The sequence below is a fragment of the Charadrius vociferus genome, unplaced genomic scaffold (genome assembly GCF_000708025.1).
Source record: "Charadrius vociferus isolate BGI_N301 unplaced genomic scaffold, ASM70802v2 scaffold192, whole genome shotgun sequence".
Classification (NCBI taxonomy): domain Eukaryota; kingdom Metazoa; phylum Chordata; class Aves; order Charadriiformes; family Charadriidae; genus Charadrius; species Charadrius vociferus.
In genome coordinates, this window is record NW_009647437.1 from 2,236,915 (window position 1) to 2,254,087 (window position 17,173).

General features: G+C 38.8%; 1 protein-coding gene across 1 annotated transcript in view; it reads right to left on the reverse strand.

Moving 5' to 3' along the window:
- Positions 1-13,687: 13,687 nt before the first annotated feature.
- Positions 13,688-17,173, reverse strand: part of SRBD1 (S1 RNA binding domain 1) — a 124,948-nt gene continuing 121,462 nt past the window's right edge. The window contains exons 19-20 of the mRNA XM_009880643.1: positions 16,408-16,592; positions 13,688-13,982 (exon numbers count right to left, since the gene is read on the reverse strand). Of these exons, the coding sequence (XP_009878945.1) occupies positions 13,693-13,982; positions 16,408-16,592 (475 nt within the window). The 3' untranslated portion in view covers positions 13,688-13,692. The remainder of the gene's footprint in view (positions 13,983-16,407; positions 16,593-17,173) is intronic.

Sequence of the window (17,173 nt, forward strand, 5' to 3'; positions counted from 1 at the left end):
TGTCCCTAAGCACCACTATCTATTCTACCTTTCCCTGAAAACATCTCCCATTCCACCCCCATGCTTTCTTTTAGACTTGCCTCCTCTTACCGTCCTTACTGTCATCCTCTTAGCCCTATTTTAATAGGTTCTCACTCTTCAGCAACAGATTTTCTTCTGTTTTCTTTTCTTTTGTTGACATATATCAAATCTCTTTTGAAAATATCAAAGGACTTGTTTCTTGCAGATAATTTTGGCTCTTTCACTCATTCTAAATGCTTCTGACTGCACAGCCTCTGTATTTAAAGAACCTAGGTAAAAATTTGGAAAAAAAAAAAAAAAAAAAAGAAGTAGAGGACTTAGAAGATCCTGGTTCATTTTAAATTATGACTCATACACTGAGGATGCTGAGTATGAAAATGTCAGTTATTTAGAGGCCTGGATGCTGTTAAGTCGCTTTTGGGTATAGGATTCTTGACAGCTTTCCTATACGTAGTCAGGAATAACTATTCAGAAATTGCATGAAACTGGACCAGATTGAACAGGAAAAATGTCCTCTTCCTATGGAATAACAACAGCTACCACGTTTTAAATTGAGACTTTGCCACCTCGCTTTAATCTGAATTCACTCTGGAACACAGACTAAGGTGCTGAAGTCAACTGGCTGCTTGCAAATCCTCTACCACTACTTAGCTTCTGTGAGCAAGGCTAGATTTTGTATTTAAAAAGTGATGAGAAAAGTCAATCAAAAAAGAAAACAAGGAACTACTTGCATTACGCTTCTTCAAATTCAGCAACATTTTCAAAGCAAACCTTGCCAATTATAAGTAATTAACTCTTCTACACACATAGTCCCTACACTCAAGTGTGCAGACTTTTAGTATCTTGCCAAAATGGTGATTTCAATGGTAAGGAAACAATGCTTGCAAAACATCACTGGTTTAGCTTAGACAGTAGGATGAGTTAGCACCCATGGTTATTTACAAAATGAGAGCCACAGCTGCACCCCGCTCCTGTTGATGTTGGTGGAAATTCTGCCACCAGCTTGAACTGCAGCCAGGTTGTATCTATGAATTGTTTGAATGTTTATTACCACTTATTTTTACTGCAGCAATAGGAAGAGGTTTGAGTTGTGGACTGGAACCCTGAACATGCTCAAACGAATTCAACAAAAAGTCAAAGAGCTGCTTCCAGTCTACGAAGAAGCCTTAGTGACGCAACTGAGGGACACAACCAAGAACTGTGTAATATGCAGCGGTCATAGTAACCCAACTGCCTAGGGCTTTATCATGATTAAAAGACACCAAGAAAGGCTTAACTTTAAGTGGACCCCAACAATTAACATTGAAGTTGAAAGCGTGGTAAAGCAGGGAGCACAATTAAACATGCCTGAGAATGTAAATGTATGGATATGAAGTGCAGAGTGAATGTTGCCAATTTTCAAGTCAATTTTCCTAGTGAAAGCTCTAGTGGGGCAGACAAAAAACAGAGCTTATAAAAGAACCTGGTTGCAACCTTAGCCACAGAGTCTTGACCACAGCTCCATAATAAAATTACTAGTATATTAAGCATGTGAATGTGGGGTGATACAGAAAAGAAGATGGGGGCCCCATGGCTGGCTGGCTGGCCAAGCCAACTGTGATTTTAACTAAAAGCAGATGCTTTTCCAGAGAGAATAGGTGCAACTTGCTCTTTTATGCAAGTCACGCTCAATTCACAACCATTTTCTTAGATGTACACCTTCAGCACAGGAGTTCATGTGGCCTAAATTGAATGTAATAATCCAGATGGGAGTATAGCGATTCTGCATCCTTTCAACTAGAGAGTCATATTACGCGGCTCTCCTATTTAAAAGCATATAAAAACGCGAGCTATTCAGCATGCAGCTGAGAGTGCAAGAGCTTTAATCTTTACATTATCCATATGAATGCACTTTCTATTTTTGTTTATTGTGCCACACAAACCTAATTGCTGTTGCTTTAGAACCAGCAACTACTAAAGGGCAACAAATAACTTCAGGCTTGGTAACACCAACTCTTACTTTTTTGGTCACCAGCTCTAACTTAACCGAGGTCAACCGTAGCCAAAAGCTGTCGCCAGCTGGTGGCGTACATAAAGCCTGTGGTCTGAATCCACCTGCATGTATAAAACAAAGACAAAGGAATGCCCACAAAGAGCAACAGGGTCAGTTGGCCGAACTGCAGTGTGAGCAGGGAAACTGAACTGTACCCATGTCTACGGAGGATCCCTCTAGGCAGATGTGGATTGGCGAGCTGCCCTCATTTAGTAAAATGTTATTTAGTTATAGGAAAGGATTTCAGGCTCTGACACCTCCAAGCTCAGCCCCTTGCTAAAGGGCAAAGTTCCACCAACATCACTGAGCTGTGACCTTAATTCATCAAGAACTTTCTTAAGAAATACCATAATTTTTAAAGCACTTTTAAATCATCTCGTGTGAAAACTATTTGAAAAACTGATAGATTTTAAAAGATATTTTCAGGAGGATGGGTGGAAATCTGGATAACATTTTTTGTTTGGTAGCCTCCCACTTCTCATGCTCTGTCCTCCTGAGCTAGATTGAAATATGCCAAATTGCATGAGCTGTTACCTTACGGACTTTCCTGCTCACAGAATGCATCTTTTGTTACATAGGAGGTGTTAATCCTTAGGTAATCAACAGCTTAATTAGTTCATAACGAAGATGAAAGGCTCCCTGGCTTATGTCATTGCTGATTCTTAGAGGTTTTCTTGTTTTATTTTATTAAAAGAACTATGGGGTGTTAACAACCTATGCAGCAGATCAAATAAAAGTAACATAAACCAAGGCCTACCAGTAGCTCCATCCTGGGTTTTTCTTGCTCTAGGAAAGGCAGCTTCGCATTGTTGCAGGCGCCTTGTTAGACATTGGAGTATACAGGAAGTACTGGAACTTTTGCCTTTGTGTTTCCCGAGCCTTGTCTTCTTGTGTAAATGTATCCAGCCAAAAAAGTGTGTTACTTCACCTTTTTTCCATGACAAGTGACTGGCTAGCTCTTGAAAGAGAGTTAGAGAAATCATTTGAGTAATTAGAAAATAGTTTACTTTGGGTATAACTCTTGCCTCATATGTCTGTCTTCCATGCCTGAGAATCAGTCCTACCTTGTGACTGATTACCAAAGCCCAAGATAGACATTGTTCATTCAGTCTTTGTTCAAAATAGAAGATGAGGTTGCATGTTAGTAACTATATTTTCTTCAGCTCCACATACATTTACTAAAAAGACCACAGCTAACCAGCTCTGCTGACACAGAACTATTTATGCTTTTTACTGGAAAATTACACCAATTCTATATTTTTAAAAAAACCCAATAAAACTTCCATATCGCTTCCACCCCCCGCCCCCCATCATGTGTTCAAGGCAGTGCAGAGATGGAAATCTGACATCCAGAGAAATTGGCTGAACCCAACAAAGTTACCCTGGAGCCTAAGCCTCTCCAGTCCAATCTCTGTCCCACATATTTCTCAACTTGGAAATACTTTCTACACTTCTTACAGTTCGCACTGCACCATCTACTCTCCAAGCCCTGTGTACACCGAGTTTACCCATTGACTGACAAGTGGATTGGCTCATTTTACTTTTTTTTTTTTTCATTCCTCTGTACTTGAAATCAAACTGATCAGTAATAAACAAAAACTAATATGGTATGCTTCCTACTGCACGTGGGAAACAGTACAAGTGCACAGTGCTCTTACTACCCAAGCCAATAGTCATCTGCAGTGCAAAGATGCAAAACAATGCCTTTAAAGTGATGTCTCTCTTTGGTTGCCCGTTTTTGACAATAAAAAAGGAAAATCTACATTCATGTTCAGATCTGCAGAAATAACTCTTCAGCCATTGCAGGAACTCAATACAGAATTCCAAAGTTTAAAAGAATGAGACACACTGTACACAACCAAGGACTCTAGGCAGTGACTCATGTTTAAACTGTTACCCCATGAAGTTGGTTCTGTATTTCATTTCTACGTGAAAGAAATGTTCTATTTGGATCAGTCTTCATTTACAAGGCAGGTTACAATCAAAAGCAATGCAATTTTGTATTATAAAGTGATCAAAATAAAACATGGGAAAGACAAATCAAAATGCACAAACCAAAATCTATTTATGTTATTTGGAGACACTGTGGACTTGTCAGTTACTCTAGAAGAATTTTATGGAAATATGATTAAACTTCAAAATCAAATCACTTTTTTCTCTCATTATATATAGGCCTCTTTATAACAAGGCATATTAGGAATGCTTGCCTTGCTTGCATGATGAAAAAAATCCTGTTTACTTTTATTATCAAGCATCATATTAAGAACCCCAGCCTGCAAGTGCCATACCACCTTTTAAAGAAACTAATTGCAAGCCACTTTCAATATTTCTTCTGTTTTTAATTTAATACCCTCAGAGAGACATAATTGGGCTGGAAGGGAGAGTATTCACTGAAGTCATGAATTTGCTGTATAAATACAAACAAGCAGGAAAGCTAATACAGTAAGGGACTGTGGGATTAATTTTGAAATTGTCTGATTAGTGGATTGCTGCCCGTCAATAATTGCCTTAGATTTTCCCAAGGCCCCGTCTTTATTGGAGTCTGGCAAGCGCATCTGCCCACAGATTCCGTCAATCAGGTCTTGCAGCTGGGAGGGTCTTCAGAGAGAGCACAATTGTAAGCCTGCTGGGGCGAGTTGTTAGACAAAGCAATATATACCAGACATGATGAACAGTCAATCTCAGTTCCATTGATAACATTTTACTTACTAAAATTTTCCCATTCCATTTGGTACAAGCTCCTTCAAGAATTATTTTAATGAAGTACTGTTTAGCTGAGTTTGAATGAGAAAATAACAAAGGTGTTTCTGCAGGATACAATAGAACACTGCACACACCTAAATAATAATTTGTGCCTCTTGCCTTCACCCTCACCCCGTTTTATATTTTTGCTGGTGAGATGAGCTGTGCTCCCTTAGGATGCTATTAGGAGAAGTATGCAACATCAGGTGCTAAAGCCACTGGGAGGATAAAAGAAAAAATTAGAAAAGTCACACAGAGAGTCTGGGAGTAGATGTTGCTAAGGTCCATCTTCATTTAATTAACTCTTTTAAATAAGTCATTCCCGTAAATAGTTCTAGGAAAATAAAACCCCAAACCTCGGTTTCCTGCACCAGTACAAAACTATGAACCTGCACCCTCAACCAAATGAAATGTGAATGAGCATTACTTGGCATGTTGATCTGCTGATCTGCAGAGTCAAGATCCGCTGACCAAAACCATCCTATTTTTAAAACCACCAAAATACATATTTTTAAAACTCTGGATAGTTTGTTCATTGCATGTCCATTCCTAGACATATTTATATCTATCATGCCAGCAATTAGCCAGAAATATACAAAATAGATTTGTCTCTGAACATAGTTTACAAACAGAAATGAAATAATGGAACAAAGATGTCGTACATATTTATATTTTTGTTCTGCAATGAGTATATTGGACATTCATTTTTCAGCTACAATGGTACTTTTTAAAATAGTCATCAAGATACAGAGGAGCTCCTGGAATGCTGTAATTGCTTACATGCAATGCAAAGTTAACAAAGTCTGCCTCCAAGGCCAGGGTCCCTCATTTTATTATGACCAGCAAAGCTTCAGTTTGAACCACTAACAACATTAATGTTGTAATTAACGCTACCTTTACAGCCCACATCGTTAGCTTCTGTGGATTTGACAAGGAAGCTGATACTACTGAAACACAGCTTTGCCTGTACTAAAACACGCCACCTTCATGTAAATCCCATCTGAACAGTCACACTCCTCTTTGGATACAACTGAAATCCCAGTTCACTGACAGTGGGTCTAAGTTTGGTTGTGAACTCCCCTGTTTATTTCTTTTTTTATACACAGAATACAATCATTAGCTTCTGTTGGGTATCATTGCCAAACAGGTTTTAAAAAGGGACTAGATAATCTCATGAAAGGGATCCTGTGGTGTGACATCTGTGATGGAACGCGACTGAACCCAGTGGAAACTGGACTCAGGACTGATGTCCTATCTTCTGCTCCTAACCAGTTTTTAGTCTCTTGTTTAAAGAACAAGCCAGGAAAGGACATTATAACATCTCTGGAAAAAGACCTTCCTTTAGGCTGCAAAGTCGAGCACTCAGAGGCTAGAAAATACCATTTATACTTATTCTTGGCCTCTTACAGTTATGCTATGGATACGTGCTACACCATTGCCTTGCCTCAGATGAGGTAATCGCACAACACGTCTCCTGTGAAACCCATGCCTTGCTTCGTGCAGAGGATGGGCACTCCAAAGAACACCCTTAAACACTTCCCAACTTTCAGGTGCTTGATTTGTGAATTTAAGCGCCAATCCTTTATTACCTTTTCCCACATTTAAAGATCATACAATACCAAGAAGTTCTCCTTGAATAGCGACAGTCTGTAGAGAGTTACGCTTTTCCACATAGTTGTGACCTGATAACCACCAAATCAGTTAATACCGTAACTGTCACCCTGATTATAAGGAAAGTGTTCTAGTATTTCTTACAACAAACCCAAATACAAGTTACATCTAAAGGACAGATAACATATGCTGAAATAATGAAATTGTAAATTGTACTTGCATTAGAAAATAAAGCTCTGCAGTGCTCTGGTTTACCTACAAGTAAATAACTCACTGCAGAGCATTAGGGGGAAAAGAAAAAAGGCAAAGAAAAAAAAGACTAGCATAGAGAAGTAATGATAAACCAATGATATTCTGTTCAACAAAGACAAGAGAAGACTTGAGGAAGCCACTCCTCCCACAACTGGAAAAGGAGCAGAACTGTTTCAGAGGGAAATCAGAGGCTGTGGGAAATCTTGGCTTTGGAGATGAGCTGAAGCTCCACTCCCACAGGAGGGATTTTTTAACTGTTGTTTTGCTGGTCTCTAAAAAGGGCCAGATTGTGACTGGTCCAGCAAAATCCACAAGCAACAGAAGGCACACAAAGTGACATTGGTTCCCCAAGAAATATGCTACTGCAACTTGATCAAGTGATAAGATTGATACTCTGAAATGTGGGAAACAGACTGTGACAGAGACTGTCAAGGATTTCCTACTGCCAGGCAGACATTTTCCTTTTATGTCATTTTGAATGTTTTTATTCAGTTTATAAGCTTTACCACCTGCTTTTCCCTTCCCTGAATAGTGCCCACATATCATCACACACAATGTCCATCAACAGCAAACATCAGATGTTTCTTTCAGCTCTTAGATCACCATGCATTGTGCGTCCCACAAAACAAAAGGCCTCATAAAACACATTGAAGATTAACATACCTGGGGTACTTTGGACCAAATCCAAACTGGACAGTCCATTAGAGACAATACCCTGAGAACGTGCTCTAATTTAAAACTAAGTAACTTTCTCAGCCATGGAGCACACCAGGAGACATGGTCTTTCAGGTAAGCAAGGATTTAATTTGTTTAGAGGCTAGCAAGCATGTGCTTACATAAATCACCAGTGCAGATTTTAAATCACTGATGCTGTATGCTCTTAGAAAAAAAATTCTACCCAGTATACGAATAGTTGGATTTTCTGCCATTTTCAGCTTTCAGACTGGATCTGCATCAACCCCTGTACACTAAAGATAGCAGCACACTAATTTCAAGCAATCGAACTATGACAAACTGTAGTCTTCCAAGGACTCTTCCCACTAGGTAGAAATGAATAAGAATTCTGGTGGCTGCAACTGCCCGTGGCATTGGAGCACTCCCACGCCCCGTGTCGACCGACAACACGTATGCTACGCATGACAGCTGCACTCTCTCAGCCAGAAGTGCTGATGAGCAAGGATTGATCCACTTGTAATAAACTAGTTAGAAACAGCTACACTGAGGAGAAGCAAATCAATTAGCAGCACATACTTTGTGTTTCTCCTACTTGAAGCCAAATGGTTCCATACTACTCTTTAGTAGCAATATGCACTGATATGTGATATGCAATTTCCTTTAGCAATGATAAATACTTATGCATACTCTTTTTACCTTCATGTGAGGTACAGGGAGATAACCGGGCTCAGATTCCATTACCACTACATTACCACCATTCACATTTCATCATCTTAACTTCATTCCCATAAGACCATTTACATCTCCAGTACGTTTTTCCCCAAATCTCTCCATTTCGCCTTTCCTGCCCCTCCCTCTCCTCATCACACAAAAAAGCAGTCACGGTGCCAATATACAGCCTCTGGTATGTGGCAGTTTCCGCTCTCTGCCAAGCTATTCCACACACTAAATTCTGAGGTGAAAATACTTTCCTAAGATTTCACTTCTATTCAGTCTCTGTAAATGACCCCCAAACATAATAGTTCTTCTCATGACATTATTTCCACATACCTCATCATGAGTCACACACAAAAAAATTCACTGCTTCACCACCAATAAAGGCATAGTCTTTACCAGAAACATGACTGATGATGAGATACAAGAATGCAAAAACTCCAGCTTAGCTGATTGCATACTGAAAACAATTTTTATTTAGAAACATACAAGCGTAGTTAGGATAAATGGATCTGTAAGGTAAGGAGAAAAGAACACTTCGATTAACTTTTCTGAGGTGGTGGTCTCCTGACTACTTAAGGACAAACCACCTCTCCACAACTAAAAGCCTGAACTCAACCAGATTCAATAAAGCTAAAGATGCCATGTGGCTTCTCAGCTTACTAAGCGTTCCCTTCTTTGTTGCTCCTTGTTGTGGAGAACAAGAGAGGGAGACAAAACAAAGTTTCTTACAATATTAATTGGACTGCTGTGTTGAGCATGCTTTAATCGTCTTCAAGTTTAGAAGCCGAATAAGGTAAAAGCTTTAACCAGTGAAACAAGGAGTAAGCAGGCCAATTAAAAAGCTTGTTAGCTCCTAGTCAGGGACAGAGAGCAGGTGAGATGAGATTCGAGTGCTTTACCCTGAACTTATGGTTAGATTTAAAATTCCCAATGGGATGAGAGTCATCCCACTTTGGACATGGCCACCAGGCCTCTTGTACTTCCAAGGAGTGGAGAGTCTCTCAAGAATCTTGGTGCAGCTAGAACATGCCCAGGGGAGACCTAACAGCTATAGTAACAGCACGGAAAACAGCAGATTGATTAACAGCTGCAAGCCCCACTGTACAAGTTCCCAGAGAAGCAATACTCCAGCACTGGTCCCTCCCAGACTGAAGAACTTTCACTGTTGATGTCCAAGTTGCAGACGTAGTAAAGTCTGTTGTGCAATACACAGGCTTCTTAGAATTTGCTATGCAACTCTAGCTCTCTAGAAATTGCCATCAGTTGCAGAAAAGCTTTGTGAGAACAGGTTGACCTGCCATGTCTCATTCATGTCCATCTGGAAAAATACCTGTCTGGAGATTTTAAATTCTTTCTTCTTCATCAGTTTTCCTCTTGAATTTTTGGATTTCTGACATCAAAGCTTCAAGACTGTTTTCTCTACTTCATCCCCCCCCATTTAGTTTCTGAACCAAGAAGAAATGTGACTCATTCATGTCCATCTAGAAAAATACCCAACCAAAGTTCCAATACATATTAGATGGAAGTGACTGGCCAGCTCATAGAGACACCTTTGAATAAGCAGCACCCTTCAACAGCCTCCTGGCAGGAGGTACTTGCAGCCAGCATACAGTTGCAACATCCACTGAAGGGACCATTTAGAGGCTCAACCGGAAACAGGCAACCAAAGATCTCTAAAAACTAGTCACTGAGCTTTGCTGTAAGAAACGTAGTCATATCAGTTACTTGTAGAGCTTTATGAAGTCTGGCTTCACAAGGATTTCTCAAGATGAAACACTTCTAAACACTCACAGCTTCTACATGCCTGTGAGGAGAGTGAAGACCAGTTGGAACCAGTAAGCCAACGAGCTCTCAGACCTCTAGAAGGTCTCCAATGGTGTGGGGGGAGTGGAATTACTGACTTGCCTAGCTTTTACATACACCCAGAAACACACCAGATCCTTCACAGCTCTTCAGGAAAACTTTAACAAAATGGAGTGACATAGAGTAACACGGACTGGCGTAACCAACTGGTTCCCTCCACTTTCTTACAGGACTGATAGTTTTGAAGTTTTATGTCCCTAAGCAAAGCCAAGTAGCTACATAAATTACCCTCAGGAAGGCTAGAAAAGCAAAGGTGTTATTCAGGCTGAACCAAGAACTCAGCACTCACTTCAGAGTGGGTGAGGCTCCTTATAAAAAGGTCTGAAATTAGGCAAATATGATTCATGTTTGGTTTGTAGCTTCCAGGCATAGAGTTTCTAAGTGTATTTGTTGTTAAATAAATACAGACACCAAGTTCAAGACGCACTACCACAAAGCTGTTAGATTATTTGTTCTCCTGAATTATGCATTACCTTTGCTCAGTATGTAATTTTCCTAACGCAAGTACCCCACAAAGCCCCAAATTCCAGCATGTCTATATGCCATATGGACAAGCTTCTCCAACCGTCTGCTCCTCATGGAAATTCTATTTGTTTTCCTATTGATTTTATTATGTTTAACAGCATACTAAATCATTCCCGAGGTTGACAAGTTTCTGGAAAACTGATATATGCTGTCTAAAACTGCCTGAGGCAGGAATAAAACCAAAACAAATGGCTTCTTTTAAACTCTTGATTTGCATTACTACAGCCAGGCATACAAGTGCCATCTTGTTTGGTAGAGGAATTCTTCTCCTTTGTGTAACATCTAAAGCACAGGAAATCTTTAGAAGCTCTTCTTATGGGTCTGCATATCGGAGGAAGGCGATTGCAAAATACCAGACTATTTGAGTGAGGGTGGAACTATAAAAGCAGATTGTCAGCTAAGATCAATGGGCTAGATTCTCTTGTGGAGAGGTGGAACTTTGAGTAGATGCCTTGGAATCTACAGCTTAAGGCAAAAGCAAAATTTTTAGTGAGACTTAAAGACTCGTATTTAATTCTTCCCCTGAGAAACTGTACTTCGAAGCATTTAGGTAAGATTTTTTTTGTTTTTGTTTTAGATCTTGGAGGCATCACCATTAAGCACTACAGAATTTGTTAGAAGACTGGACTGCATCATGAAGAGCATCTCAAACGTGTAAAAGCACCCAGCCAGTAATTTCTTCTTGGTTCAGAAACTAAAGGGGGAGATGAATTAGAGAAAACAGTCTTGATGCTTTGATGTCAGAAATCCAAAAAGTTCAAGAGGAAAACTGATGAAGAACAAAGAATTTAAAATCTCCAGACAAGGATCTGACAAAAACTGAGAAGGTCATGTGAACATTCATCCTTGTTAGACTCTCCTTAGACTGTTATAATGGCTGTGTTCTGACAAAGAAAAAAAAAAACAAAAAAACAAACTTGCAAAGAAAAAATTTTTTTGTGGGAAGTAATCAAGATACTGAATTAGCTGACAAATAATGGGATTACATTTGCAGAGCTGTAGACATTTAAGACATTAATAGTCAAACTTCCCATTTTGGTGTGACTAAAAAAAAAATTCAGAGATAAGAGATGACATTTTCCAATAGTCCCTGTGATGCCACAGAATAAGCATCTGAGTTCTGCTATGGAGAAACCAAACTAGCTCATGAGTACATAAGCTGATTTGTAGGTCAGTCCTCTGAGGAAGCAAGAAGCCTCTTAAAGAATTAACAGTGAGAAAAACAGTCTCAAGGAGATGTCTCTCATTTAGAGAATTCTACGATCATCCAACAGATATACACAAAAATGCAGAAGATGCTACAGTCCTCATGACATAAAGATTAAAAAAATGAATTTCAGTAAGAAATGAAATAGTACAAAAAAAAGCTACTCTTCATCTTAGCCACTGAAATGAGCTTCAGGAGATCAAGTTTATCTCCTTCTTAGAGAAGGCCAAGTGAATTCAGTTCATTTGCTAAGTGCTTAGATACTGTGGAGACCATGGTATCACAGTTTCTAATTTCAAACCAACAAAATGTACTTTGCAGAGGTATTACAGGAAAATTTCAAAAGGCCTGAGAAACATGATTCCATGCTGCGCTGACCTTCACATCACAGAGAATGGTCTTTTTTTTCTTCGGTAGACAAATGCAGTGAAGCTAGTAAGATTTGTCTCCTTTTTTTCCATTGGCTAAATGATCCCATAATCTCCAAAACACACTGTCTACAGCTGGCTCTTAATTTTGAAAATTAAAGCACAGAGCTGGGAGATTAAATGATACCAACCTTTTCCTAACTAATACACAGTCCCTGTGCCAACAGCTATTTGGACATTTCTAGTTAGAAACCTTGTCATCAAAGATGTTAGACACTCGCTATAAGTGTTGTCTGTGCTCATCTGTTAAAGACAGGAGTTTCTGCCAATTTACAGGCGAGTTTGATGACTTCAAAGGAATAAACGTCCAATACACCAAAAATTCCCTGGAAGGGCCACATACACCTGCCGTTGCTGGAAGCTCTTCTGCCACTATACCATTGCCTGTCCTTTGCAAACTTGGCCAAATTGGTAAACTCTTTGAAACAGCACCAAAACAAAGAGTCTCCAGGTGGAAGAAACAAGTCTCATGTACTAGGCACTCCTAACAGGACACAATGAACAGTCTTATTAAAACAGAAGTCTAGAAAAGCTTTGCGAGCATCCACAAACAGCAAAAAGGTTTTTATGGAGTTTCTTATGCCTTCACAAGCACAGTGTGTGAAGGTAAGCATTGAAAATTGTTCTCCACAGGCAGAAAAATACATTATATTGAAGATGGAAAAAAAATTAATGTCAAGTTAAAGGAGTCCAAGACAGACTAGAACTATTTTATTGAATCGGGAACAACATCAGGCCATGGGCTGTAGACCGGTGTTAAAGCTCAGGAAAGCACATACCGTTCAGAAGGTCAGACAACTGCATCCTCACAAGCTGCCCCCTTAAGCTGAATTGTTACTGGTGGAGCACATGTTGGAAAGAAAGAGAACTAGGACTGTTAAATGACTTGTAGAACCAGTACACTGAGAAAAGATGGCCAGAAATGTTTTTATTTTGCACAAGTAGAGAACAACATAAATGTCTTTTGACGCCTTTGAGCGAAGTTCCTTAAACCCCAAGGTACATCCAAGTGTGTTAATCAATGATAACTGAACAAGCAATAAGACAAGTAAACAGACCTCCTAATAACGTTGCTCAAATAAATTAAAGCCAAATATTTCTGAACCACCAATAGTATTAGCAGATGTTCTTTCTTCAGTCTACTTTTAAAGCGATGTCATCACCAACTAACTTAAAAAGATCACTTTTTTTCTACAACTAGGTACCCTCTTCTAGACTCTCAACTGGAAAACAGGCAAACTGAATGGCTGTTCTTTGAAGGGGAGCAGTAGATGTGTCTGCTTATGCAGTACTGACTAAAGATTGAGACAGCAAATCTTGCACAGACAGAACAGATAAGAGATCTGTCTGACAGTTCACTGGAATTTCGTTTGCTCCGCAGACAAAATAACAAGGTTGCTTGGAGGTAATCCAATAAACTGTTCCAACAATTATTAACAGAAAGGATTCAAGAAATGTGGAAAAACTGTTAGATTAAAAAACAAACAAAAAAAAAAGCAGCAAGGTTGAAGGTTTCAAAATTCTTTCACTTTCAACGCTTTCATTAAATGCCTGAATCTCCAGAACCTTGCTGACATTACTTAACCTTTAAAATGAAGGCTCAATCATAAAACACACTCTCATAAAACACGAATAAGATCCAACGTTATCCTCAGTCGAGGAATATCAACGTTAAGCACTTTGACTTCCACTCTTTCTCCAGGACCTAACCCCAGGCTTCTTCTCTTCTTCATTTTAGAAAGTTTTGCTTCTGTTATATTTCGCACTGGAATCAAACCTGCTTTCCCCACACCAATATCAACAAAAACTCCAAATTGTGTCGCATTTTCAACTTTTCCGGTCAGAACAGTACCAACACTTAAGTCTTCAAAGCAGACTATGCTTCTCTTGAAGTCAGGTTTATCAAAATCTGTTATAGGAAACAAGAAACAAAAATAAGAGAAAGGAGAAAAAGCTTGCATTATTTTCTAAGATTTTTTTTCCCAGCTGATTGTTTCTAATTAAGCAGTCATTCCAAGGTAGCTCTAAGGTCCCAAATACTGCTTCATTACATTTTTTAAAATAAAGACCCACCTATGATAAACAACTGTTTTCTCGTACTTTGTGACTCACTTTAAAAGACTACAATGAACAGAGTAATAAGCGTAGTGAACTCTGTGGTATGAAACTATCACAAAAGGATCAGGAGCATGGAGTATATTAGTGATTGAAAGATTCTTTAAATTTTCTTGGAGCTAGGGAGAAAAGACTTGAGGTGACTTACTTGAGCTACATAAATTACACATAAAATTCTACTCCTATACAAGTTTGTACACAGGAAGGTGAATACTCAGCCTCATCACATAGTAAAGAGAAAAGCCAACCACGCACTGTTCTTAGGCCTGCTGTTCATCTGCACCATGACATAACACAACTGCTTCCCATGACATCACACGATATAGATAAAGTTCTCATTCTGCATTTAAGGGCACAGATAGATCTTTTAAACTCTTGTTACCTGCTTACCACTTTCTGCTCCTGCAGTTGTCATCTCAACAACTTCCCTTTCAACCTTTTCCTACTGCTGTTTTACCTTTTCCAAGATATGACAGGACTGAGATTTTCCACAGAGAGCATCACCAAACCAGGATTGCAACCATTTTCCTATATTTGCCTTTGAGAAATAAAATACAGCCTGAACAAGTTTATAGATAAGATGTACTGGAAATTAATCAGTCTGTAACTTCACCAGGCACCCAAATCGAGTTGGAAAAAATTGGAAACCCAAATTGAGTACACAAGCTGGCAAATGCAGCAATAGGCTTTGAATGACACCAAATTTTCTACTGAAGGAATGTACCTAATTGCTCAAGTCCAAAACGGTTAATCCTTTTGTAACGTTGTACTATGCAGTGGCACTTCAATGAAAAAAGCAACTCAGCCATTCAGAGCAACGAGCACAAGAAGATTCAGAGGAATGATGGGAATCTTTTAAAATGTTTGCAAACCTGGGTTTCCTCCCCTGTCCAAACCTGGCAAATTCATTACAGTCACCTGATTAGCTGTTCAACTTTAATGTTAAAAAGACAATTTCTTGCCTTGCAAGACCTTGGCTAGAAAATTTTTTTTTAAATAATATGGTTAAAATATTCTGTTCTTTCCCTTTCCCCATGTAATTCTTTCCATTTTTCTTTGTAGTAAAATCATTCAGGAAAAATAAACACTATCGAACTTCAATTACATTTTAGAGAATACACAGGAAAGCTACTCTTTGTCTGCAATTCCTTAATGCCACATCTCTACTGTTGGGAACAAAGGAATTCAATCTTTTTGGATCAAGGTAGAGTAAAAACCATTCAGTCTGCCTGAGCCCTATTAGATGTGATGCATTTCTTCACTGACAGTCACTAGCAGGGTTACAAAGACAATGAATTACAAATATACAAGGCTACTAGGCTGTCTACTCCAGTCACAGAGTCGGTCTACAGTAATACTGAAGGTATTGGATGAGCAGAATATGAGTATTTCCACTGAAGATTCTCTTTTGCTTTTATATCTTCATGTTAATAGTCTATCCTACTGTAATTTGGATGTGAGACCACCAGAACAAATGGAGACACATTTTCAAGATCACTAGTGGGAAATATTTATAAATCATCAAGGAAACTACTAGTGAACCCCCAAAAGGGGGACAAACTTTTTTTTTTTTTTAAGGATAAGTTTATTATTTGTTATTACAAGCCTGCATCTTTGCTGCCCACCTTTATCTCTCGCTGTTGAAAGAAAATCCAGCTGTAAGTTTCATTAAACAACAGCATCTCCAGATGTTTTACTTCATTGCTTACCTCATCCTTCTTCCCCTCCACCTCAAACTGTTCAGCACTACTGCAAAGTTTTAACCAAGGCAGGTCATGAGCCATGTGCTCCAATTACACTTGTCTCCAAGAACTAGTGCAATAAAAGAGCAGAACTACACACTACTACACTACTGTTGCACAGACCTTTGTTACTACTGTTTCAGCTTGGTCTCAGCATTCCTCTCCGCGCTGGAGAGCCAACACAGATTTAATCAGTATAGAGTCAACATATTGAAACTATTTCATCTGTTAACAGCCATACAACTCCCCTTCCTACGGCTGAAAATGCCATGATTTAAGACAGGATTCACACTCTTTACCTACCAAGCTGGAAAGAAACATCTGACTATGATATAGCCTTTACCCTGCCTGAGAAAAGAAATGGAGTTACATGTCCATGAAAATCTACTACTGATTTTAGAAGAAGACGACGTGCTGTTTTAATACTGGGGTGCAGAACAATCAAGCTGCGATTACAACCTTCAAACAAAGGTTTACCTGTTCGGATGTCAAAGCCTTCAGGCTGAGTCAGACCATCAATGATCAGCTGCAGTGTGTGCACAGTTGTATTTAGCCTTTTGGCTGTGCCTTCCAGTCCTTCCTTTTGAATGACTGCATTTACTTTTTGCTGCATATCTAATTTTCCTATGTCATTTGCGTTTCCTCCAATGAAAGATAAAAACCTGGGAAGTTCAAAGGTACAGAGAGAGATAGTTTAGTGGGATCCGAACCTTCACTATGTTTAGGGATTTTAATTACTTTTGGATTGATGCATTAACAAAACTTCTGGTAAAACACATGAAGAGGGAACAGTTTCCCAAGTGCATATCCTCTCAACTCATCACTGATCAGAGAGATACGTGGAAAAAGTCTAACTGCATACATGTATTTCTTGGAATAGATTACAAAACTAGAAGCAAAATTTCAAACTGTAAACCACTTCTCAGACCAATGATTTCATCTCATGCTAAAACTGAATCTGATTATGACTGAAACATTACTTTTACTATGAAAGTTCCCTAGAAATAAGTGAGACTTCTACAATACTGTCATTTTTATTGTCACATTGATTCAAATTAGAATGAATGGCAATTTAGTAAAACAACAACGAACATTTAAAATATTAATTTAATATGAAGAATCTTTACCCAAATTTAAGAAAAACTTCACATGAAATAATTCTCATCTATGAACTTCATGATTAAGAACAATTAGTTTTTCAGAAATTAAGAAATTATCAAGTCAAAGTAGTTACACAACACAA